We start from the raw sequence: 24,974 nt of genomic DNA, 5'->3' as shown, positions 1-24,974 counted from the left end.
TATATATATATATATATATATATATATATATATATATATATATATATATAATCGATTTAAACAAAAATTTTTGAATCTGAACTCTTTTTTTCTATTGTATATGAAATGGAATATTCACGCCATAGGAGGGCTACCTGTATATACATATATACATATATACACATATACGTATATACATATATACATACATATATGTACAGACTTACTATTGCACTTCCTAAAATATGTGATAAAGTAAAAACAGCTGCACCTTCTGCAATTTGTCCCAATTTACCATAAGGAGTATTAAATGTTGCTTTATCACTGGCTATTACAAGATCAAATAATGGTAACATAGTTACACCTAATCCAATTGCAGCACCTTGTACTCCAGCTACTATGGGTTTATTAAAAGTTGCTAAACTTTTTATAAAATCCCTAAAAATATATCAATATTCAAAATCTGTTGCATCACAAATATTCTTTAAAAATAACATACTTGACAGCATCTGCCATTTCTTGAGCAAGAAGTCGTCGTTCTTCCTTGTTTGAATGCAGCAATGTGGAAAGTTCCAAACCTTCACAAAAACTTGTTCCAGTTGAAGTCAAGAGCACTACTCTACAGTCATCATCTTTCTTTAATATTGATAACGTTTCACGAAATTCTTGCATTACCTATAATTGAACAATACCAATGTAATTATATATTAGAAATATTTATTAACATGATATAACATTGTATATTATTTTACCTGAAGTGTAAGAGCATTTCTTATTTTTGTAGAAGATGAAGGAGTAAGTATCAGTTGTACAAGATAGCCATGTTTACGCACGTTTATTTCCTTATTACTGAATTGACATCGGCTTTCTGTTTTTGTTTTATTACCAGTTAATTCCAATATTTTTGCAATATTTGGATTCACTGAAATATATATATATAAATAAATAAGTAAATGTATATACATACATATATTAACTTCCTTTTAATATTTTTATTTTAGAACATGCAGTAATGATATATCTTATAATTTGTGTAGGAGAAGAAAAAAAAAAAAGAAAAAAATATGTACTATATTTTAAAGCCAACTTACCTTTGTTTTTACGGTTCATTGTAGTATTACCTGACCGATTAGAGGCACTCACTATTGATAAAGCAGTAGCTGCCTCTGCAAGACAGGCTGATAATTCATCTTCTTCTTTTGATAAATCTTCATTTTCATCAATGTCATTTCCTTTTGCAAAAGTGACTTTACTCTTGGCAGTTTTTTTACTTTTTGATGATACTTTTCCTGCAGCTGCGCCATTAGATCTTGTAATGACTTTACTTTGAATGCTGTTATTACTTTCATCACTAACCAAAGATTCCACTTGTTTAAAACTTTTGTCTGGTCTCTTTACATCTGATTTTTTATTTGGTCGCATTATTGCTATTGTCTTATCTTCATTTGAAGTGATTACAGTATCTGTATCATATTTTTGTTCCTTTTTTTTGTTTCTTTTTATATGCATTCTATCTTCTTGTGAATATCTCCTCTTCATAGATCTGAGGGAATGTGAACTTTCATCTGCTCGAATACTATCAGAAATCTGTTTTTCTGGACCATCGACACTAACTCTAGGACTACCAGATGCACTAGAAAAAGAACTAGATGAATGCCTTCTGATTATAATGGATGCATCTGCAGCATTTCTAATTTTTGCAGGATATATAAATTCCGTCGGTGAAGATCCAGTGGTTTGCTTTACAGTTTTAGATTGTTCATTCGTTTTTTGATCATTTCGAGAATCATTCGAATGTACAGTAGTTCTTGTAGATCTAGGTGATACTTTTGTTATACCAGGTGTAGATGTACGCAACCTTAGAACAGCATTACGTACCAATTTTTTTCTGATTTTAAGTTCACGTTGTACTTTCTGTAAATCCATCACTTTTGCTTGTGATTTTGTAATAGGTACTAAACGTTTCTTGTCAGGCTGTTCAACATCATATAATAAATTTACAACTCCCTCATCTTGGAGTAATCTATCTATTTCATTAATAATTTTCTTTTTAGGTTTAGGATCTCCAGAAGTCGTTGAATCTACCGTACGTTTCTGTGGTTTTGTAACTCTTTTAGATTTCTTTGATGCTGTGTTCAACTTTGTCTTTAAATTAACAGTTTTTTTATTTGATGTAATTTTTTGCCGCATGAGTTTTAACATTTTTCTTGGTGCAATAGGTTGTGGTCCCTTCTTGGTAAGATTTTGCTTTGGTCTTTTAACAGGTGAATTTTCAGCTTTCCGTAACATTTTATCTATTTTATTCGTAAATTGTTTATTTGCTACTTCTTTTGTTATTGTTTGTTCTCCTTCATTATGTGTAGTACCTGATAATACTACATTATCTGTAGCTAGTTGATTTTTATTTAATGAATTAACATCAATTAAATCTTGTTTTGGTTCAGATTTTTTAGTTAAGGAGACTTTACCTTTGTAGACTTTTTGACGTTTCGTTATATTCTGTTCATGTTCTCTTGCCTTTTCAGTTGGTTTACGCTTCCTACCTGATCTAGACTCATCACTTCGTACATCTTGACTGCTTACATCTTGATGTCTCTGTTCTTCTTGTGTAACTGAATGTGCAATATCAGTCTCTGCAGAGGATTCATCATTTACGTTAGATTTTATATCTTCATCTATTAAATCAATATTAACAATCTCTTTTGTTTCGTTTCCATTTTCAACATCCTTATCAATGTTTTTAGATACTTTGTTGAGCCCTGATTTAAGAGATTTTTTTCGTTTAGGAGTGCTCTTCCTTAATGGTGTTACTGGTAGTTCAAGAAGTTGTTTTAATGCTAATTCACGTTCGACCGAAGGATCAAGTTTAGGAGGTGAACTAAGTTCATTATGTTCAATGTTTGCTGAAGTTTTACCCTCATCTATAAGTGTTGGAGGTTTTAAATTGGACCAGTCTGGATCAACATCACCTTCTAAGATTGCTAATAGTTCCTTATTATCTGAATTTCCTTCTTTTGTAGATTGCGCAGAAATATTTTCTGTATCTTTTTTATTAAAACTATCTGCAGGTTGAGCAGGATGTGGTAATGGTATAAGTGCTGGCATTGAAGATATAGAACCACCAGCTAATTTGCTTGATAACCTTTGCGTAATTTTTTTCACAAAGAATATATCTGGTCCACGTGGTGCTTCAACGATTTTTTGCTTTTCTCGTAATCTTTCCTTTAATACTTCTGTCACTTCTGCAGGTGAGACTATTTGACTAGTTAAATGACGATTACGATTTTTAACTGGTGTAACATTACATTGTACTGTCTGAGACAAAATTGAATCTTGAGTAACATTTCGTGTAGATTTGCCAAGATTTTGTGATAGAGAATGAGTTATTTTTTCTTGTATTATAGATGTTACAGGGGTTTCTTGAGATGTTATATCTTTCTTTTGCGTTTGTTCTTCTTCTGCTATTGTATCCTTTAAAGTTTTTTCTTTAATATTATCTACAGAAATTACAGTATTATGTGATACATCAATAACAGATTTATTGTCATTGGAACATATTTTTTGTTCTTTTAATGGTATTGTATCATCTATGATTTCTATATTTTTAGAATCATCCAATAAACTTTTCAATTCGATTTCTACTGAATCTTGTATCTTAGGATTTGATTGATTTTCTTCTTCAGGATTTTCTACTCCCCAATCATCAAATATATCTTGAATAACACTTCTTTTAGATGCTGAGGCTATATCTGATTCAATTATAGTATCTGATTTCACATTTAATGTACATGCAGGAAGATTAATATCATTATCTTTAATAGAAACATCTTTTATGTTTGATACTTTGGTCTTGTTTATATTAACATGAGTTTCACTCGTTATTTCTTTCTTTATGTCAATTTTCAGCAAGGTATTCTGTTTTTTAGTGTTGCTGTTATTTTTTTCTGAAATATTTTCATTGTCATTATCATCATTCCGAAAATTCCCACTAATATGAAATTTTTCATCTATTGTATCTAATTCATTTTCGATTATGCTTTCAGTCTTATTTTCTGATACACATATCTCTGCATCTTTTGATTCTACAATCTCTGTAGAAATAACTTCTATTACAGTGCTGCTATCTTCTTGATGATAATTGATAAGTTCCAAATTATCATTCTTATAATCACTTTTACCATCTTTTTTATTTGTTGCGATTAAATCTTTTTCATGGCAATTTATCGCATCTGTTCTTTCTTCCAATGCAATTACATTTTCCTTGCTAGAATCAGAAGGAATAGGTATGGTTTCAACTGTCACAACAACGACTTCTGAATTTTCTTCTACTAATTTACTTAGTTCTGCATCCATAACTATTGAATTGTTTTGATTATCGTCATCCTTACTTATTTGTTTAATAGTTTCATGTAAGGAATGTTCTTTATCATTGGAAACTTGATTTAATGTATCAAGTAATTCATCACATGGAATATTGGCACTTTCTGATTCTGTTATATCTAATATTGTACAAACAGTACTGTTCTTGTTTTTCTTTGTATCATTATCCGTTATTACCTCTTCAGATATTATTGATGATTTTGTACTATTACATTGTACAATTGATGTAAGATTACATCCATCATCTATTTCAACCGATTTTTCAGATAAGAAATCAATTTCTTTAACAGGTTGAATACTTTTCTCAGAACATGGATAATCAGTATTTTTCACACATGCATCTTTAGTAATCGTATTTTGTGATATTTCAGACAAATCATTATTCTCTTCTTTAACCGATACTTCATTACCATTTTCTAAAGTCTCCTGTTCCTTGAAATTGTTCACTGCTTCCAATTCCTCTGAGAATATATTTTTGGTATCTGTCTGTAGATTAGAAACATCATCAGATAACACTGTTTTACAAGTACTTTGAAGATCTTTCTCAATTTTATTTTCGATATTAGTTGATACTTTCACCACATTCTCTATATGTGAGCATTCCACAAAGTTAACTATTTCTTCCTTTATAATAATATTTTCATCTTGGATTTTATTAACACATTCATCTGATGTTGTATCTACTTGTTCCATTATAATGTGGAAAGATCGTTACAGTTAAATATTACAGCATGGAGTTTCCTGTGAAAAAAAAAAAGTAAAAATAAAAAGAAAATATATTTAATTTTGTTGTTGCTAAATAAAAAAATATATATATATCATTTATATATTATACTTATAGCAAAATATTAGCTTTATATAAGTCAAATATATTTTTAATAGTAAATAAAGTCAAATATAATAATAAAGTACTTTCAATTTATTCGCAAAAGAAAATACACGCATGCACATTAGCTTTCTTGTCACCAAAGATATTATATACAGATGCCCATAACCTTACAGGCATGCATTTTTTGCTTGTATAGAACATCAATTTGGTTTATATGTTTGAAAGGTAACGATCATATTTGATATCAATCGTCTAATAATTATTAAATTATCACGAATGGATAGTAAATCGTTCTTCAATTATTAAAATATGTTCACCGATTCTCAGATTTAAGGCTTAACCGTAATCAATCTATCGCGCGTAAAACGACGCATGGATACTTGAAAGGAAGCTAATTAAAAATATTTCATGGAAGATAATAAGGTGCGTTGATAATAATAAATTAAAATCAATGAAAATATATATCGAGTAGAAAGATCAAATTTTCGCTTAGAGTGCAGAAAATTTTAATGGCAGATCGTAAACCTTACCAAGCAACGAAGATAAAGCAGATATACACTTTACATATTCCAGTTTATAATTACATCTCACGATTTTCCATGGAATCAATGCAATTCACAGATCTATTATCGATCGAAAAAACGTCAACAAAACTTGTATCCTTTATTTCCCCGTATATGTGTGTATATATATATATACGTATATATATATATATATATATTAAAAAAAAAAGGAAATAGTTTTCTCGGCCTCTAAGCGTAATGTTTACAAGAACAAAATCCAAGACACGCACCACTGACGTCAAGATTCCTACTTTTACTATTAAATTGCTGTTAATGAGAAAAACGAATCACTTGACACTATTCATCGTTAAAATACCATTTTAATGAATAATATCACGATAAAAATATAGTAATATATGATATTTCTTAACTTATCCTAAAATGATCTTTCACGCACAATTACAATCATTAACCAATAGATAACATTGGATAACAGTCAAGCGAGTAGCTGTCGGGTGATTTTCATTAAAAAGAACGAGCTTGAAGTTGTCGCTTAATTAATTTTAAAGATTTACAGCTATTGGATATTCCTTAAAGTACCATTTGAAACATCCAATCGATATGAACGTGTATATTTTTCTAAATCAAACAAACCAATAATGTAACTTAGATAGCAAATGATAGGAAACTTACCAGGTTATGGACTACACCATCGGTGGATTTGGTAACATTTAACAGAAGTTAAACGCAATTATATTTTTTATATTACTTTTTTCTTTCTTTAAAAATATATATTCATGTCTTTAGAAATAAAAGTTGAATATTTTAATGCAATGAATATTAATTTTATTAACACTACATTATATAGTTTTGATAATGTTAATAAAAAAATGAAATATGAAGAAAGATTAAAAGACCAATTTAGATTAATTTTAATTAATTAAGAAGACTATAAGGTTAGAATGAAAAGCAAAGAAGTAGAAGAAAGCATTTTTAAATATCATTGATATTTACTACAGATACGATAAAAAAAGCATATATTAATATATAAATGAAAATGTTTATTCATAACATAGATGTAGATATATATATATATAAGTGCTTAAATATAGATATTTATACATAAGTTTTTTATTAAATTTGTTGAAAAAAGAAAATAAATGATGTATTATTTTTTACATTGATATACAGAATAATCATATCAAAAACAATTAAACTAATGTTTATATGGAAACAAAACACATTTACATCATTTACATAAATAAAATCAATTGTACTTTTACAACTTGTGCACTGCACAAGCAGGAAGGCACAATACTTTGAAATAATCATTTATTTAATGATGTGTTGTTTTATCTCATTTAGACTTGCATTTGAATTAATATTAAAATAAATCTTTCGTAATTTAGAATCTGATATCAATGCATTCCACATTTGATCTCGCTGAAAATATTATTAAATATAAATGATGATGAAGAACTTATGTTTTTCAAATAATGTTAACATTTTAAAAGATCAATACATACCATTAATGTATTAAAATTACCACATAACATTAAACTATGTTTAGCTCGAGTTAATGCTACACATAATCTTTGGGGATCTGATAAAAATCCAATACCATGACTTCTTACACATGACATCAATATAACGTCACGTTCTTGTCCTTGAAAGCTATCAACTGTATTTATTTCCACTGTAAATCTTTTTTGTATATTTTCGGATAAAGCTGATATTCTGTATAAAAATAATAAATTTATATATTTATATTTATATTGCATAATGTACAAGTAAATATCAATGTAAAAGTAATGAAAAAAATTTTATTAGGTCTTACTTTTCATTGATCTTTTCTGTTATTAAATATTTTTGATTATTGTACGGCGTTAATACTCCAATTGAAATATTGAATTCCCATTTTTTCAAGTTGATATTATTCATCATGCATAGAATTATATTTGATATAAATTCAGCTTCATTTGTGTTAGAAAATTTATCAGTATTTTGATTTGAATTAATATTAAAAACTCGATAATTGTGGAATGGAAATGTCAATATATTTTCAACTTCATTTTTTAATTTACCTCCATAGAAATACTTATTCGGAAAATAAGAAATTGCATATGCCATACGATATTGTGTTGTTAACATAATTATTGGATTATTTTTCAGATTTTGAAATGCATTTTGTATGCGAGAAAATAATGATTGATCCAATCCAAATTTCTTTGCTTGCTAAACATATAATAAAAAATAATTTTATAAATATAAGAATATAATGATCATACTAAAATATTTTTAAATAATTTTCATATATGATAGATTATATATATATATATATATACTTGACTAATTATAGTCGCTGGTAACTGATTAGGATCTCCCACTAGAACTAATGTATTTACACCTAATAATAAGGGAATTAAATTTTCTGCTTCACAGCTTTGAGTAGCTTCGTCCACTATGCAAACTGATATTTTTTCTTTATTTCCACTATAAGAAATAAAAGAAATAATATGAAAATTTGTATATATAATATCATAACTATAATAAACAACAAGAAAAATTAAAAAACAAAAGCATAGTATAAGTAACTTTTCTTATAATTTTACTTCTCTATTCTTTAATCTTACCCAAAAATGGATTCCATTTGATTAGTATAGCATGAAGAAAGTGTACATGTTATTATATCTGCACATTCAAGGATTCTACGTTCTGCAACACGTTGGAATTTTGCTAGTTCCTTGGTATTCATTTCATTTATCTGCACAGTTTTTATTTGTTAAAAATAAATTTCTTTAATATTTCTGAAAATATTATATATATACACACTTACTGATTTATGATTTTCCAACAACTCATACTTTGCATTCATATCTATTAATTTCAGTTTGAGATATTTTTTGTAAACATCATCTATCTTTTGTGAATTTGCAATTTCACATTTTAATGAATTTATACGAGCTTCCAACAATTTTTTCTGAAAAGTCATTAAACTGTATAATACATTAAAACTGTTTCATGTAAAATTAATACTTATTTAGATATAATTAAATTAAATTAAATTTTACCTCTTCTTCGAAACTATCAATTGGAATATTTTTTGATGAATAATTCGCAGTCATTCGTTTAACATCTCGTTTCCCCAATTCAGTTAAAGAAATATCTTTTACAGTTAAATGCATAGTTTCAGTTTTACCAATACGAACCATTTTAAAACGATTTTCTAAGTAATATAATAAAAATGATAATTGTATATTATTTTCTTTACACTTAATATACCATTCTATGTTAAAATTATAGAAAAAAAATTATCTTACGTTTAATTGTAGCTCTGACGGCAAGAAGTCTTAATACAATTTCATCAATAGCTGCATTGGATGGAGCACATACAAGAATTCGTAGAGCAGCTTTACTGTTTTGATACCTATTATTACCATACAGTATCTCTGTTATAATATTTACAATAACTTTTGATTTTCCTGTTCCTGTAATATAAAAATTATCGTAAAATCGTAAAGTATGTAAGTTCTAGAAGAAATTTTTTTGTACCTGGAGGTCCTTGAATCAAACAGATTTTAGGTTCCTTTTGTATTACAGCACCTGTTACTCTACTAACAGCTTCTAATTGTATTTGATTTAACTTATCCTGATTTTGTCAAAATTATTTTAATTAAATAATGTATATATTTATCAATTATATCATTTACCTATGTTCCATATATTTTTGGTAACTTTACCTTTGTTATAAGTTGGTGATTGTGTACTTCTATTTTAGGTAATTGAAATGCTTCAACTTTAGGATACAAAATTAAATTTATAAGTGAAGATTGTGGAAGATATTGTATTGCTTGAATCATCCTTATGTTTGAGCGTAGATATGTCACAGTCCTTATTCTTTGAATGCGGTTTTTTATTATAAAATTCTCTTCAACATTTCTTGTGATAATAGTATATGTCAATAATGCATATGGCCCTTTCACATGATTTTCTGTAAAAATATTAATAAATGAAAATCAGCTTAAAAATAACATCACTAAATAATATAATACATACAGTTATTGTACATTTACCTAAATCTTTGTTGTATTTTGTAGATGATGTTATGATAGTTTCATTCATAGATGTAACATAAGCAAATACTTTCTGAAAAATGTATTTTCCTTTTTCATTTTTAATATATTCAAAAAATACTAGATCTCCATAATTAGGATGAATTTGTTTAAATAAGTTTTCTTTGGTAACTAATACTTGTACTGCCAAAGATGATAAGTATATATTTGTAGATGCTACATAGATCTTTTTAAAAGAATTTTCCATTATAGAACACATCATGGTGGGTCGCCTGTGTGTAACAAATTATTAATATATATTTACTTCTTTAATAGAAAATAATTTTTATTTAATTCATCATATGATTATAAACATACTTCACATTTTTTTCTAACATTTCGAATTCTTTAGTAATGCCATACCAGATCTCTAGCAATAATAGAGGTTCAGCAATTTTATAATAGTCATTGTAAGATTTATAATAAGTTAGCATAGGATGTAATTCATTTTCTTTAAGAATAGGTGGCATTTGCTTCAAATATTGCTGTTCCTGTAAATAGTTTAAGGTAAACCAATAGTTTACTTCATTTAATTAAGTTATACTTACTTCAAGCCAAACAGGATTCCAGAAGAAAATACGTAACAGAAATTGCTCTATCTTTGGATAATTTGTTTCAGTAAATCTTTTAAAGGATAGTTTATCAACAGGTATTGGAGCATCTTTACCTATAAGTTTTTTTAAAATGTTTTGAGGTTCTATTTCATATTCATGAATTTCAGGACAATTATTGAAAGAGACACTTTTTTTCTTTTTTCCTATTTGATTAATTATTTGTCTGTTGGGAGAACGATTTTCTTTTTGCATTTTAACATTTTTTTGAGTTTTTACTTCAGTTTTCAAGTTAAGGATAGTAGTAGCCTCTATGCTTTTATTTTTTGTTGTAGAAAATGTCTCATCATTTTCCATATTTTCAAATTTATTTAAATTCGTATTTGATTTATTGCCTTCATTTAATTGAGCATCATTACCATCAGTAACACTTAAAGATTGTTGCAAATGTTTTGTAACATTATTTAATGTTTCTTTATAACTAGGTATTTGTTTTTTAATTTTTAAATGAGATATTGAAGGTAGTACGTTAATATCTTTTCTTGTATTAATATTAACAGTATTATCTTTACATTTTTTGTTTTCTACAGATTTTTTTACTGATAGTTTGTTCAGTTTCTTCTTTGATCGTATCTCATCAATTAGGAAATCTGATCGAGATTTTAATGATACTTTTACTATTGGTTTTGAAACAGATAGTTTTAATGGTTCAGTCTTAGTCACTTTTTTCTTTTCTGCAGCAATCTGTTTTAACTTATTTTTCCTATTTTCTATAAGTTTTTTTTTCTCTTCTTTCGAAAGAAGAAATTTTTTGGATTTATCAGATCCAAGATTATCTGACCAAAGTAATCCACTTTTCTTTCCTTTTCCTACATTTAAATCTTCCTTTAACTTGTCTTCTGTTGTGCAGCTATCCATATCATAAGTGTTTCTTCCTCTTTTTTTTTTTACAGGCATATGAGGTGCATCTATTATTTGTGGCCTCTTTCTTGTAATTGATTTTATTTTCTTGGAATGTAGAGTATGTTTAACTACACTGTCATTTGTGTTATTATTAATCATGCTTTGTTTTTTATCAAGAGAATGATTAGTTTTATCATTATTTTCCTGTTCTTTATTAAACATATTGTCATCTATTTCTGTTTTTCTTGCATCAAGAGAAACATCAGAACTATGTTTTTTTACAGTATGTAATTTATTACTGTTTTTAAAGTGTTCGGTATTTGTACATTCTTTTTTGGTATTTTTTTCTGTATCTTTTTTATGTTCTTTTGTTTCATGGTTTCTGCTAGTTTCAATACTATCATCCAAAACATCATTAAGATTCAAAGCATCATTTATATTTTCATTGGATTCTTTAATAATATTTTTGACATCTTCATCAATTACATCTATATCTGTAGATTTATCTTTTATAGTTTGTATTGTATGTTTCATTTTATCATTATTTGAAATTGTATCATTAGACAATTGACTTCGAGATAATCTATGTAACCATATATTATCTTCATCCTCACTGTCAGATAATGAAATAATTATTTCTGTGTCATCAAGTCTGTTAATATCTTCATCGTGATTATCATTATATTCTTGTTTAATTTCTTTCTTTATTTCAGAATTTACGTCCATATTAGAATCAAATAATTGAGAACAAGGGAATACATTTTCTTCATCATCACTAAAATTAACTATATCAATTTCTGAAAATCTTAATTTTGGTTCTTGATTGACTTGTTTCAATTTAATTGTTGATTCAGTATAGTTATTAGTATTTTGTATACTATTTTCTATTGTTTTTCCATCATCCTCAATTATTATTTCATCTTTCATTTTAATCAAATAATTACCATTATGTACAATATTTATAAGACCATCTTTTGATCTCTTTAGTCCACTTTCTTTTATCCATGGTTTATTATCCTTCTTTAGATCATCATCTAGTTCATTTTGTGGTTTCATATTTTCAGAATAATTCTGTTGTATTTTAATATTATTACCAATATCTGCATATACACTTGCATCATCAATATCATTTATAAATACTGCATTATTTCTATGGCATATTTTTTTATCTACACTTTCAGATCTTCTTGTATCTCTAGTCTTATCATTATTATTTTGTTGAACTATTTTTGTATGAATATTATTAGACAAATCAATACAGATCACTTCTTTTTCTGTTATAGTTTGAAATGTTTTATTTAAAGGGTTCTCTTTACTATTTACTTTTGATAAGTTTTTATGTATACTAGCATTATTCTTTTTCTGATATTTACTATCATGATTAGTATCCAAATGTGTGATATTCTGTTGTATTGTATTACTTTCTGAACAAGTATTTATTAATTTTATCTCTTGATTTGAATTAATTTTTTTAGTTCCATTATCTATTTTTTTATTTAACGTTTTTATTTGACAAGATTCACTTATATTTTTTGATAGTTCAGATATTTCATTTGATGAAACTAAATCAAATGACTTGTTTACGTCATCTCCAGACAACAAAGAATGACAGCTTTTATCAATATTTTCTGTTAATGTATCTTTGCATAAAGGCGTCTTAGATATTGCAGTATATTTTTCGTCTGTTAATGTTTTATTTCTAGCAATAAAAGTTACTTTATAAATAAACATATCTTTATTTATCATATCAGAATTTGGACAACCAATTCCAATAATATCATTGTCATTCAATTTAACCATATGCCTTGCTTCTTGTTTAATTTCATTTACAAATATGCCATTAGAACTTCCTAAATCTATAACATATATTTCATGATCATTACGAAAAAAACTACAATGTTGACGGGATACTGTAAGACTAAGACAAATTATTTGATTTTCTTTTCCTCTGCCACAAGTATACTGAAAGACAATGGAGAGAATAAAAAATATAATGAAAATTAATGTGTATGTTGTTAAACTAATTATAAGAATTACAAATATTCTTACTGTTTTTCCTGGTTCATCTAAGATAAAAGTGCCTGGAAAATGAATTCTTTCCAATAAAAAATCATAGTATGTATTAGAACTCATTATATCAGTGGAAACAATAACAATAGGTATACATTCAAACAGGTATACATTAGTCACAGTTAAATATATACATTTTATTTCGAAGATATTTGAAAAATTTCGTGATGCCAGTTTTAGAAAATAAACATTGAATTCGTAGATGTACTTAATGATCAGTTCAAAAAAATTTAAGGTTACTATGTTTAGTATTTTTTATTTATAACTAGATTGAACTTTTTATATTCATAAATATATTCATTGATATATTAGATAGTATATAATATTCAATATATGCATCTGTACTTATTAAATCGAAGGTAATTTAAATAATATTTTTTATTAATAGATGAGTCAATGAAAAAGTCCAATCATTGTTGAAAATATTCACTAGCAGAAGTACCCATATTTTTTTGTTCTACATATGCATACGTCACAAACAAAAAAGCGCATGCGTAATTGAAAGCGCGGAAACTTTATTGAAAACAAACGATTCTCTTCTATTATTCGATAGTTTATATTCAAATATATTTAGTATACATGTATACATAGTAATGTTGTGACGTAGCAATTTAACGAAAATGAAGATACGTTACAAAGTCAGGTACGATGAAAGTAAGAAGACGATAAGTACGAAGAAGAACGTTACATCATAAATATTAAAACTTCTCAAAAATTGAATAAATATTTTCTAAATTGAATCAAGTACTGTGTAAAAGGTTTGAGTTTTGATAAAGAAATTAATTTATATTATATAAAGTATACACATATAAGTATGTAAGATCTACGTCCTACTTTTATATTAACAAAAGGACCTCCTGCTCCATCATTTCAAGAGATTCAAATTTTAGATCCTGTTATTTTATGTGAGTTGAATTTTTTTGATTATAATTATATAACAATATGAAAATAATACTGTGAAAAATTGTAAAGAAAGAAAATATTCATAAATTTATTAGAAATTTTTTTTATAGATTCTTCATTATTACATACAGTTTGTTACTGTGTATTATGTATAAGATTAATTAAAAAAATTAATTGATATAAACGATGGATAAATATACCAAGTTGGATACCACTTCTTTATCTCATATATGGAAAGTAACTTCTGTTGAATATTTTCTAAATTTATCGGAACGGTTATTATCGCCTATGTTTACACAACAATTTAAAAAAGTACATATCTGTTATCAAATAAGCTTACAAAGTGTTCAAGACTTTCATCAATGTCCGAAGTGTTCTAAATCTACTTCTAAAGATGTACAAATTGGTCTATTATTTTCTAAATATTCACCAGCTGATATAATTTTGAATGTCCAATACACGATTAGGGGGTCTAAGAAGAAAGTAACAGTATCGGATGTCATTACAAATAAACTATATGGATCACAAACATTTAACATTTGTAAAAATTGTGAAACAGAAATGAATTTGAAATGTTTGTTAAGTTATGACACAATTTCAGCAAAATTTACTTATGAACCAATTCCTGGTAGATATGCTGTTTTAAAATCATGGGAAGAAAATATAACTGAATATTTAAATATTATGTATAAAACTGGTCAATTTAGTGATATGACTATTTATGTTAAAAACAAACCATTTTTGGTACATACTCCGATATTGTCTTATTATCCTTATTTTAAGTCATTAATAATTAAAGCTAAGAATGAAAATAGTAACAGAATAGATATAAATGATATCAATCCAGATCTATTTAATCATATGTTATGCTATATTTATACAGGAGATGAGAGTAGTGTAGACTCTCATGCGCGTGAACTTTTGCCGGTAGCTAATAAATTTGGCATAACTAATTTGGAAGAGAATTGCATAAAGTTATTGCAAACGAAAATGAATGTAGATAATGTCATTGATACTTTGATTGTGGCAAACGAAATAAATTCGGATCATTTAATTGCAGATGCTACAAGGTTTATAGTAAATTTTGCAAGTGATATTAAGAAAACAGAGAACTATGAAAAATTAAAACGATTTTATCCAGAATTAATGATAGAACTTTTAAATTTCCTTATGGCTAAATGATCTTCTTTTAATTTATTAAACAAAGTATATCTTGTTTCTGATATCATTTTTATATTTCTTTTTACTTTTATTTTTTTTATATTTTTATAATTGATATAATTAAGTACATCTAATCTATATATGTATATAAATTTATCACATCATTTTTATTATGTTTTTATATTTTTATACACACATTATTCTTATTGATAATAAATTAGCATTATGACAAACAGGATAAATATTAAGTAAACCAAAATTCAGTTTTGTCTACTAATTATTTTTTACGCGTTAATTGTTTATAAAAGATTATAATAGAACATTAGTATTATAATTAATATCTTTCTTGTTCACAGCCTTTGCAGGAACGTTATATTCGTTTAATAAATTCTAATTTTTACATAAAAACATAATTACGACGTTGTATATAATTTACTAATCAACTACAGACGTGAGAGATACTACAAACAAATTCATAAAAAAAAAATATCTAAATAAATTAATCTTATACATATTAGAATTGATAGATACCACATGTTAATTCGTTCATGCAACGAGTTTTTTTACAATATGAACTTGTTATATTCATCGCATTATGGCATTAGAAAGATTTCAATAAGATATATCTGAGATTATTATTTACGAGCAAGACCAGCGTTATGCAAAACGTCGAATATTTTTTCCCGCGGTATTTTGTCCGTGTCGCGATCGATTACCTGCGAATAAATAATTCATCGAATGATCAGATATTTTTATTTTATGTTTTTCATATAGTCGAGAAGACATTTGTATAATTAATTAAAAATTTCTTTTTTACATATTTCTTATTATTATTGTGCAATTTAAAAAAGAAAAAAAAGAAAAAATTTTTTCCTATAGGTTTACCTGCATTTCTTTATCAGTGAACCACGATTCTTTTGCAAGTCCAGAAGCGATTCGTGGATTTTTATAAAAATCGTTTTTTAGGTGATATGGTAAAGTATTTTCCATTGCCGAGTTTAACAGTACGGCTGGATGTGCATAGATCGTTCCTGGTTGAGCAAAGAATTGTGGCGCAGCCGCGCATGTCCCAGCAAGGACGAGAATAAAAATGATATTCATTTCTTGATCACCTTACCTGTAAGAGAGGTATTCCTTTAAAATACATAAATAAACTTAACTTATTACAATACTAAATACTCTTAAAACTTTTGCAATTGTGCTTTTTTTCTTTTTTTACAGATTACAAATATTAAGGATACAAGTGTTAAATAATTCATTAGATCAATAATAATGTTATCAAATTTATACGTACACATATACATATACATATACACAATATATATATATATATATATATATATATATATATATATAAAATTTGTTGGTAGGTTGTCTTCAAAAAAATTCAACTTACCACGTTGAAATGGGATATTATGAAAACACTATAGAAAAGGATAGAGGATAAACTAATTGTCGAAAATTAGTACGATCCGCTTAATATTTCTTGTTATCCTAGAAGATTCTACCGTGATAAACTTAAGAACTTCTCTTGAAACTGTCGAAAGAGAATTGTCAACTCTAACTCTGATACTCGTATATGATAAAAGAGAGACCACAGAAAACGGATTAAAATTTCACCGCAACAGTCATCAAATATATTCTAAGCTTTGATTACAATCGTTATTGCCATGATCTATCTCTCTGATAGGATTTAATGTCTTTAAATCGTATGGATTATCTTGGAAAGGTATAAAAATCCTTTTTTGTTTACTTTTAATTTGAGGATTTGAATTCGAACAGTTTTTTTTCTTCGTCTTTTTTATTTTTTTATTTTATTTTTTTTTAACACACACACAGATACACATGTATGCCGCACATATACACTTTTTCTCACTTTCTTGCTTACCTCTTGACCACTTAAAAATCTCTTCAAAGATGTTTTAGATATGAACGACGTTTCCCTTGTAAGTATCTAACTGAATGCACGATCCATGACGGCGTTACTTATATACGAGTTGCTCGACCAGTGCTTTCCACTCGAGCTAAGGTTACATCCGAAGACTCGTGGTCATTGCCTAGTCGTTGCTTTGGTCCTTCCATCGGCTAACTTTGTCCTTATCCTCGAGACGAGGTCATCGATCTTCAACTAAATCGAGTCAAGGGTGACGAATATCGATCGATCGTTTCGATTGATCCAGTTATTTAACTTCCTCTTATATTTTTATTTCTTTTTATCTTTTTCCTTTATTTTAAACAGATCTTTTTTGCACGATGATCATCTAAACAAACAGCAGATTTCTGAAAATTCCTACTTCGTTTGGAAAGACTAATTCCATCTTTTTGTTTGTTTCTCTGAAAAGATTGATAGATCGTTCGTATCGATCGAAAGATTCTAATGTTGAAATATGAAAAAATAATAGAGTGATAAACGAGCATCCGGATGTTACATTACATCGGTTTCTATTCATCAAATCGTAAAATTTATTAATCTTTGTATTTATCTATTATTTCGCGTCCGCTTGGAATCACGATCGAGTCGATTAAATTTTAGATCTATAGGATGATCTACGTATATATATATATATATGTCTTTTGGATATTTCTCATTCTAGTTTCACTTTTTACATCAGAATGTCCGAATTCCATGGGCGTATCCGGCACACCCGTTTGTTACGATACCGATTTCGTTCGTGAACGAAAGTTACGCATCAAATCGAACGTGACCATGCAATATAATGGACGCAAAAATTTGGTAAAAAAGAAATTCCATCATCCTTTGTGTTCATTAAGAAAACCTTAGAATTTGTTGATTCTTTATTCTGAACCGTGATAGCAGATTTAGTTAAGAAATTCATAAATTTAGACGATCAAGTTGGAAATATCTTTTTATTCAGTTAAGTTTAGATATATGTTTGATTTTCTTTTTTCTTTTTTCTTTTTCATCGTTCCGGGATATCTCATAATTTAGATTTCAATGGAAGTTTCGCAGTTTTCAACTCGTCGTTAATCGAAGGTAAGGAGAGAACGGATATTCTTGTGGTATTCGGGTCAATGTTGCGACCTTACAGGCAGAAACTAACCGACAGAGCAGTCGCCCTTGTCAGAATTGATTCACTGATTCAGGAAGTCGTCCACATTGGTGAAGTCGTTTTTAATAATCTTCAGAAATATCATATTTCGATAAAAGATCTATATGGAGGATTTAACTAAAAGATCTAGATCATTATTGCTTGATGATACGATCGTTAATGAATGGTCAAATTATTAAACAATTTTTTAAATCTCACAGGATTATCTTTTAAATATCCAATATGGGTCGTGATATAATAAAACAGAAAGGATCGTAAAAAACATAAAATTTTTAATTTCTATATCTTTTATTTTCATTCGTGATAATGCGTTCGTATGCGTGTGTGTGTGTGTGTATACATTCGTTCACTTATGAAAGTACAAGAAAGATGTAGATCGTAATTAATCATAACTTTAATGGCTAGATTTTTTATACAACAGTAAACATCATTCCCACAGAACAGAAATTTTGTAATCAGTCATTTGATACACGAATCGTCATTTGGAATCCTTGCAGACTTTTCGAATGAACGATCAGCCAAGATTTCCACTGGATTTATATACGCGTATCATAATTATTTCGATAAATTTAAAAGAAGATCGTAAAAAATATTATATATATATATATATACGAATCTTTTTTCAAACTTATGAAATTCGGTCGAGTTAAGATAGAATCTAATCAATGATAATACTCGTAAGCAGGTGAAATAGTTTTCTGATAAACAGGAACAGCTGCATGTGCTACAGCTGGTGCAAAGGCTTTTCCGACGACTGGTACAGAACCATGAACCTGAACGTGATCCAAATGAGCAGTTTTAATTAGAGTTGGTTGTTGAATAGATACTCTTTCGAGTTTCGTTGCTGGTTCAACGACATCGACTTCTTGAAGAGTTTCGATTGGTCTGCTAACTACGACGCGTCTGGTGGAGACACGTTGATCGGTTGGTTCCGCGTTTTCAGGTGCAGGAGTTGCGGACAAAACGCGTGCACGTACATGTCCTGCTTCGATGTTCTGTCCGCTGATGTCTCCTGTACGACCGAATCCAACCTAGAATGGTCAATGATTTTTTTCATTTGATTTATTGAAGACAAATGTCTTCACGTATCTGGAGTTGATTTTCTGATGTAAACCAATGAAAGAAATAACAAATAAAGACAACGATAGTTACCTCAGAAATACTACCACGTGCCGTGAGAAGTTCGATAAGTCTGTTCTGATTAGATTTATTTTCTTCGGCGTTTAATCTTTGACTAGGAACAACAGATGGGGACGGATCATGAGCGATGAATGGAGAGTTTTCTTCCACTGGTGCTCCGTTAGAACGAGTGATTACTTGAGGTTGAATTCTAGTCTAAATCAAGAAGAAGTAATCTGATAAAAATCAAAGTTAATTTAACATTCTAGAAGTGAAGAAAAATATAAATACCTGAGGTAAGTCAGCAGGATTGAAGAGACGTTGTTCGTTTTGTGCAGAGTTTGCGTTACGGAATTCAGGATTGTCTACTACAACAGATTCTTCTTCGGGGATCGAAGAAGCAGTGGAAGATGCTATTGCTGGTGCTGGAGTTGAAGAGGGAACGAAGAAAGGAGCTGGACTAACGGAATGAGAAAGTGCTGGTACTTGGATTGGTGCGTGGATGGAATCATAAGCCAAAGGTTGAATAACGGCAGGTCCTTTCTGTGATTTCGATGTTGGTTCGTCAAGTTCTACTACTGCTGAACCAGCTGGCCTGATGATCACACGTTCTTCAATATCGTAAAATTGTTTCTGGATAGCTGGGCGGCGTACCTATATTAAAACAATCTTATTTAAAATAAGTTATTTTCTTTTTTGTGTTATACATTTTTGTGATTATTAGGATTATTAGATCAAATTTAGTTAGATCTACGATAAAATATTTCTGTTTTTATTTTATGTTTTAGATTATTAAAATTATTAATTTATAGTCATATAGATACGTATACCTTATTTGAAACGTTTTAACTCTTATACTGTTTATATTTTATTAAAAAAAAAAATCGCAATTATATTTTTACTCTGACCTCTACTTTACGCGTTGACACAGCAGGCTTGATGACATCAAGCTGTTTTTCAAATACAGCTGGTTGTGCCTCAATCCTGGTAACGGGAACGTGAGATACGGTGGGTACATGTTTGATGTAAGGAACAGCAGCGACAGCTGGTACTTGTGCCGTTGCATATCCAACGTGATGTGCTTCGACCTTCGCTGGAATCGCAGCTTGAGCGTATTGCAAGGGTGCAGCGTACTGCAAGGGAGCTCCGTAATGTTGTTGAGTTTGATAAGTAGCTGCGTAAGCAAGGGATGATTCCTCAGGGACGCTGTTAACGTATGTTACACCAGCAGGATTTAAATATGGCATCCTAATAGCCACATGACCGCAGAGACCAACTTGCAGCAAAGCTGCAGTCACCAAGAACAGTTGCATTCTGAAATTCAAATCACGTTCTCGATGATTATTCACTTTATTTTTTCCTTGAAGATCTAGATCTGTAATTTAGAATAATATTCTTTAGAAAAATAATTTCATGCAAAATGTTCTTTAACTTTCTCTAAAGACACAAGATATAATTCGACGAAATAAATTAAAAATATAGTAAATATAATTATAATATAAAATTAAGTAAAGCTATATAATAACTATCATCTTGTTAGAGTAAGCATTTGAAAACAATTGTTACAACATTTTTACGTGATTTGAATTAAATGATCATAAAAATGGTTTAATGAAATTTTTTAATGAAATTATTTCAATCACCTTCCGAAATTGGTTTAGACTCAAGTCGAGTTTGAATCTTCGCTGTCTCGTGATACACGAAGCAAGCAAAGGGTAGTAAGTGACTGTGTGCCATCGATGCTACCCAGCCGTGCTTATATGTCCACGTGGTGGTACCGATGGGCCCCTCCCAACGAAAAAACACGACGGCGGTTTACCAGCCCTCCCCCCTTCCACTAGACCCCACCCCACATCTTTCACGTTTACGAGGCCCACAGGTCCAACAAGAATTGGGTCGTTTCTACTTGGAGTATATTCGTGAAACTACCTCCATCGTGATATCAAGTTAGTGTCATTCTCGATGATGAATACGATCAACTTTCGTAACTTTTAATTAGTCCACGGACATCCAAAACGATCGGTACTTCTTTACGTTCCTGAAAAAAAAAAGGAAAAAATACAGGGGAAAGAAAACATTTTTCAAACAAATTTTTTTACTTTTCATCAATATTTCAAAAATCCGAGAGTCTGCGGAAGATACGTGTATGATAAAAAATATTTTTTCAAGCAGACTTTTTTACTTACTATAAATATTTCAAGAGTCTATAGAAGATCGTACGAGACAAGCAAACATTTTTCAAACACATCTTTATCAAAAGTTATTTGTAACGCGAACTCTTCATTGCTCGAGTAACCTTTATTAATAAAACATTTTATATTTGAAGAATTTTTTATCTTTTTTTTTTTTTTTGTTTAAATAATTCAAGGAAGAAGAAACGAGCCACTTTCTAATCCATCTGATTATCATTGTGGGACGCATTGCATGACTTTAACGTTCATTAGCAAAATTTCTCCTAAGGTGTTCCTAGGATGCGAAGACACGGCAGGTCAAAAAAAAAAAAAAAGAAAAGAAAAAAAGCAGTAGGCGTCATCTGATTTTTACATATTCGAACGATTACGCCACACCTTCTCGCGTCGCACCTTCACTATTCTAGTTTAAAGATTAACAGACTACGTGTTGGTAACCCAATATACCAAAGAGAATTGACAAGGGATCGTCCGAAAGTGAAAACTGCCAGAATTCGACTAGGTCGATGCCTTCTCTTTGTTGATTCATTAAAATTCAACTCTCGATGGCTATGGAAGCTCGTGTAAATTTCAGAATGCTAACGTTATGTTCTCTTCTTTGTCCCTAAAAAGTGAAAAGGATCCTCATTTTTTTCATTTTCGCTTTTTTGCTCTAATACGATAAATCGTATTAATTTTTTACGAAAATTTTATAAAATATAACGATAGTATATTCACTTCAAATTCAAAATGAATAATATATTTTGTTATTCGTACTTGTTCATACACATATATAAATCAGATACAAAGATTATGTAATTTACATCGTCATTATCTGAGTATCAGTATATAAGAACAGATAACCTATACTCACTAATATGAAAGTAGAAACCGGTTCTTTTTATCTTTAAAATAAATTAGGTCGATTTTGTGAGCAGTGAAGCAATGAAAAAAAGAAAAGAAAGAATGTATTTTTTCCAATATTTTTAGTATTCGTACTCTTTGAATTCGATCGTGTCCTTGACCTTCTGAATATAGAATTTCGATTGTACGAAACTAAACATTGAAACCACGCCTGTTTCGTTGGTGAAAGGAAGAGATGTTTGTAATTGGACGAGACTCTTTTATTCGAGTCTTTCGAGAGAAACAAAGACGAGAGGGTCGATTGAAGTTGATCTATCGTCATTGAAAGTTCGCCAATCGAGAAATCGATCTTCACCTTGTTCGTCGCGATCGTCAGCTTTCGTAATATTTTCAGGCAATCTCCATCTTATCTAATAATTTATCGGTGGAAACACAAATACGTAGATCTTTTCACTGAAAGTAAACGATCTTGATCTTATATTTCAAAAAGAGGTGCTTGAGTAATTAATCAGGTAATTGATCGTTTTTAATTTATATTGTACTTTTACTTCATAACCTTAAAACTCGTCTATTCGACAAATTCTATTCCTATTATTTAACGTAAACCCTTTTTTGTGTATAAATATGTAATAATATATATGTATCGTAACAATATTTAAAAGAGATAAATCATTAATCTACGTCAAAGTTTTTAAGGTTATACTTGTACTTTGATCATAGTAATAAAGGACTACACTTTATATAAGTACACACATATACATATTTATTGAAAGGTTAAAACATTTCGCTCCTTTAACGAGAATAAAATTGTAAATGCAATCGTGAATATATTTTTTATATACATGCATATATTCTTTCGTCTGGCGTATGTAGGTCGATCGAGTTCCTTCGAAAAATTCGTTTTTATTATCTCTCCAAATAAAATCCAAAATAAAAATTATGGAAGCGATAGTTTATATATTTGTGAGAAAGAAATTTGATGTAAATTGGAAAGCTTTCGTTTTCATATAGGATAGAAAGTTATAAAAATCGAGTTCTTAACCTTGACATTGACCTAATGAATGTATTTTTATAATATTACGTTTTATTTCATGGAAATGTCAATCGTTTATTGATATATACGCTGCTTTATGTTTTTGTTTTATCGATCATTTGTATGTATTGTGCGTTACGAACGATAAGTATTCGAAAGATGAAGCGTTATAAATATAGTTAATATGTGTAATAATGTGACTTCAAGATTGCTAGAGATATCGATCAATGTAAGTTAATGGATTCCCATCACGTTATTCGAGCACGATTATTCGTGGCATGCATTTGGAAACATCAATCGGAACTTGTAATCGCGCGAAGACTTACACTTCAATTTTCGTCTCACGAAGAAATTACCTTTCACTCTCGTGCTCGCATTCGATACGAACAGTTGAATCTCTTTACTCGTGAATTTACTTTCGTACTTTTTTCGTGGTTCTTCTACGTTTTTTCTTAGGTTAGTTGAAATTAAGACAAATTTGGATATATTTTTTATTTGAACAATTTATTTTTAAGGTTAATAGGAACGAATAAAAATTTGTTTTTACGATTTATTTTTAATCAATTGTATTTGTTTTTAAAGTTTATAGAAACAAAGGGAAATTGTTAATTTTTTATTTATCTTGATTGTTTTTATCTGTATTTGTTTTTAAGGTTAATAGAAATGAAAGACAATTTTATTTTATTTTATGTTCTTCATGATTTTATATTTCTAAGATTTTTAATTATTTATTTCTTTTTTAAGGTTAATAAAAATAAAGAAGAATTTTGTTCAATTTTATGTTCATTTTCATGATTTTATTTTTTTCATCATTCATATTTGTTTTTTTAAAGTTGATAGAAATGAATTTTAGAATCGTCCTTACAATTTGTTTTTAAATAAGACCGCTACGCGGCGTGATTGTTTATGATTATAGTAACAAGGACCTTCTCTAGGTCAGATTTAATTCAACGTCATTCGTAATTGCTCTTTTGAAATTAAATGTTCGGCTACGTAATGGAGGAAGAAGAGGAAAAGAAGAAAGAAGAAATTTAAGATTATATCATGATCAGACGATAGAGAAGAAAGAAAAAGGATTAGAATTAGAAGGTACGATAAATTTTGTTTGCCTTTAATATTATTTTTAACCGATATATCTAATGTCCTTCGATCTATTACCAAAGTACTTTTATATTAGGAATCTACGACGTTCGATTACTGACCTCGATAAAGTCTCTTTTTATTAGTTTTTAACATCGAAAGCGTTTTAAATCTTAGATCGAGAGGAAATATTTTAGCGTTCTTCGTTATGCAGTGATCTATTTCAATATATACACGATATACATATA

The 24,974-nt window shown here is 28.6% G+C and overlaps 5 protein-coding genes across 12 annotated transcripts in view; 1 reads left to right on the top strand and 4 right to left on the bottom strand.

Annotated features, from left to right (window-relative positions):
* The window catches only part of LOC122632687 (uncharacterized protein PF11_0213), a 7,906-nt gene extending 1,738 nt beyond the window's left edge, over nt 1-6,168 (bottom strand). Inside the window, exons 1-6 of one of the 5 annotated variants that reach the window (XM_043819814.1) lie at nt 5,719-6,168; nt 1,071-5,100; nt 732-901; nt 479-654; nt 171-417; nt 29-137 (exon numbers count right to left, since the gene is read on the bottom strand). In XM_043819814.1, the coding sequence (XP_043675749.1) occupies nt 57-137; nt 171-417; nt 479-654; nt 732-901; nt 1,071-5,052 (4,656 nt within the window). In that variant the 5' untranslated portion in view covers nt 5,053-5,100; nt 5,719-6,168 and the 3' untranslated portion in view covers nt 29-56. Of the gene's footprint in view, nt 1-28; nt 138-170; nt 418-478; nt 655-731; nt 902-1,070; nt 5,101-5,718 lie in introns of those variants that run through there. The other 4 variants (XM_043819813.1, XM_043819809.1, XM_043819812.1 and 1 more) reach the window with 4 other exon arrangements.
* Nucleotides 6,169-6,608: 440 nt separating this feature from the next.
* LOC122632686 (helicase sen1) lies at nt 6,609-13,574 on the bottom strand. 2 transcript variants are annotated; one of them, XM_043819807.1, is made up of 14 exons: nt 13,307-13,572; nt 10,352-13,219; nt 10,122-10,294; nt 9,765-10,036; nt 9,432-9,682; nt 9,244-9,340; nt 9,012-9,179; nt 8,763-8,917; nt 8,528-8,671; nt 8,325-8,455; nt 8,037-8,184; nt 7,529-7,926; nt 7,218-7,428; nt 6,609-7,134 (listed from the first exon to the last, which is right to left on the bottom strand). In XM_043819807.1, exons 1-14 carry the CDS (start codon nt 13,388-13,390, stop codon nt 7,024-7,026), a joined length of 5,211 nt encoding a protein of 1,736 aa, XP_043675742.1. In that variant the 5' UTR covers nt 13,391-13,572; the 3' UTR covers nt 6,609-7,023. The 2 variants fall into 2 exon arrangements, with proteins under 2 accessions (XP_043675742.1, XP_043675743.1); XM_043819808.1 differs by lacking the exon at nt 6,609-7,134 and having other exon boundaries at nt 7,237-7,428; nt 7,776-7,926; nt 13,307-13,574.
* A 260-nt stretch (nt 13,575-13,834) lies between these two features.
* On the top strand, nt 13,835-16,668 carry LOC122632418 (speckle-type POZ protein B-like). 3 transcript variants are annotated; one of them, XR_006327869.1, is made up of 3 exons: nt 13,835-14,222; nt 16,358-16,519; nt 16,613-16,668. XR_006327869.1 is itself a non-coding variant. In XM_043819164.1 (2 exons), the coding sequence occupies exon 2, from the start codon at nt 14,417-14,419 to the stop codon at nt 15,410-15,412; it is 996 nt and encodes a 331-aa protein (XP_043675099.1). In that variant the 5' UTR covers nt 13,909-14,222; nt 14,341-14,416; the 3' UTR covers nt 15,413-15,514. The 3 variants fall into 3 exon arrangements, 2 of the variants coding, with proteins under 2 accessions (XP_043675099.1, XP_043675100.1); XM_043819164.1 differs by lacking the exons at nt 16,358-16,519; nt 16,613-16,668 and adding an exon at nt 14,341-15,514 and having other exon boundaries at nt 13,909-14,222; XM_043819165.1 differs by lacking the exons at nt 16,358-16,519; nt 16,613-16,668 and adding an exon at nt 14,341-15,514 and having other exon boundaries at nt 13,909-14,232.
* Nucleotides 15,768-16,492, bottom strand: LOC122632419. The gene is made up of 2 exons (XM_043819166.1): nt 16,277-16,492; nt 15,768-16,107 (listed from the first exon to the last, which is right to left on the bottom strand). The coding sequence occupies exons 1-2, from the start codon at nt 16,490-16,492 to the stop codon at nt 16,027-16,029; spliced, it is 297 nt and encodes a 98-aa protein (XP_043675101.1). The 3' UTR covers nt 15,768-16,026.
* A 2,166-nt stretch (nt 16,669-18,834) lies between the features above and the next one.
* Nucleotides 18,835-21,418, bottom strand: LOC122632417. Its single transcript, XM_043819163.1, has 5 exons — nt 21,225-21,418; nt 20,490-20,895; nt 19,873-20,235; nt 19,615-19,797; nt 18,835-19,493 (listed from the first exon to the last, which is right to left on the bottom strand). The coding sequence occupies exons 2-5, from the start codon at nt 20,892-20,894 to the stop codon at nt 19,125-19,127; spliced, it is 1,320 nt and encodes a 439-aa protein (XP_043675098.1). The 5' UTR covers nt 20,895; nt 21,225-21,418; the 3' UTR covers nt 18,835-19,124.
* Between the last annotated feature and the right edge of the window lie 3,556 nt (nt 21,419-24,974).

This window comes from Vespula pensylvanica, chromosome 10 (assembly GCF_014466175.1).
Source record: "Vespula pensylvanica isolate Volc-1 chromosome 10, ASM1446617v1, whole genome shotgun sequence".
Lineage (NCBI taxonomy): Eukaryota > Metazoa > Arthropoda > Insecta > Hymenoptera > Vespidae > Vespula > Vespula pensylvanica.
The sequence above is the reverse complement of the archived record's forward strand: the minus strand, read 5'-3'. Positions and strand labels throughout refer to the sequence as shown.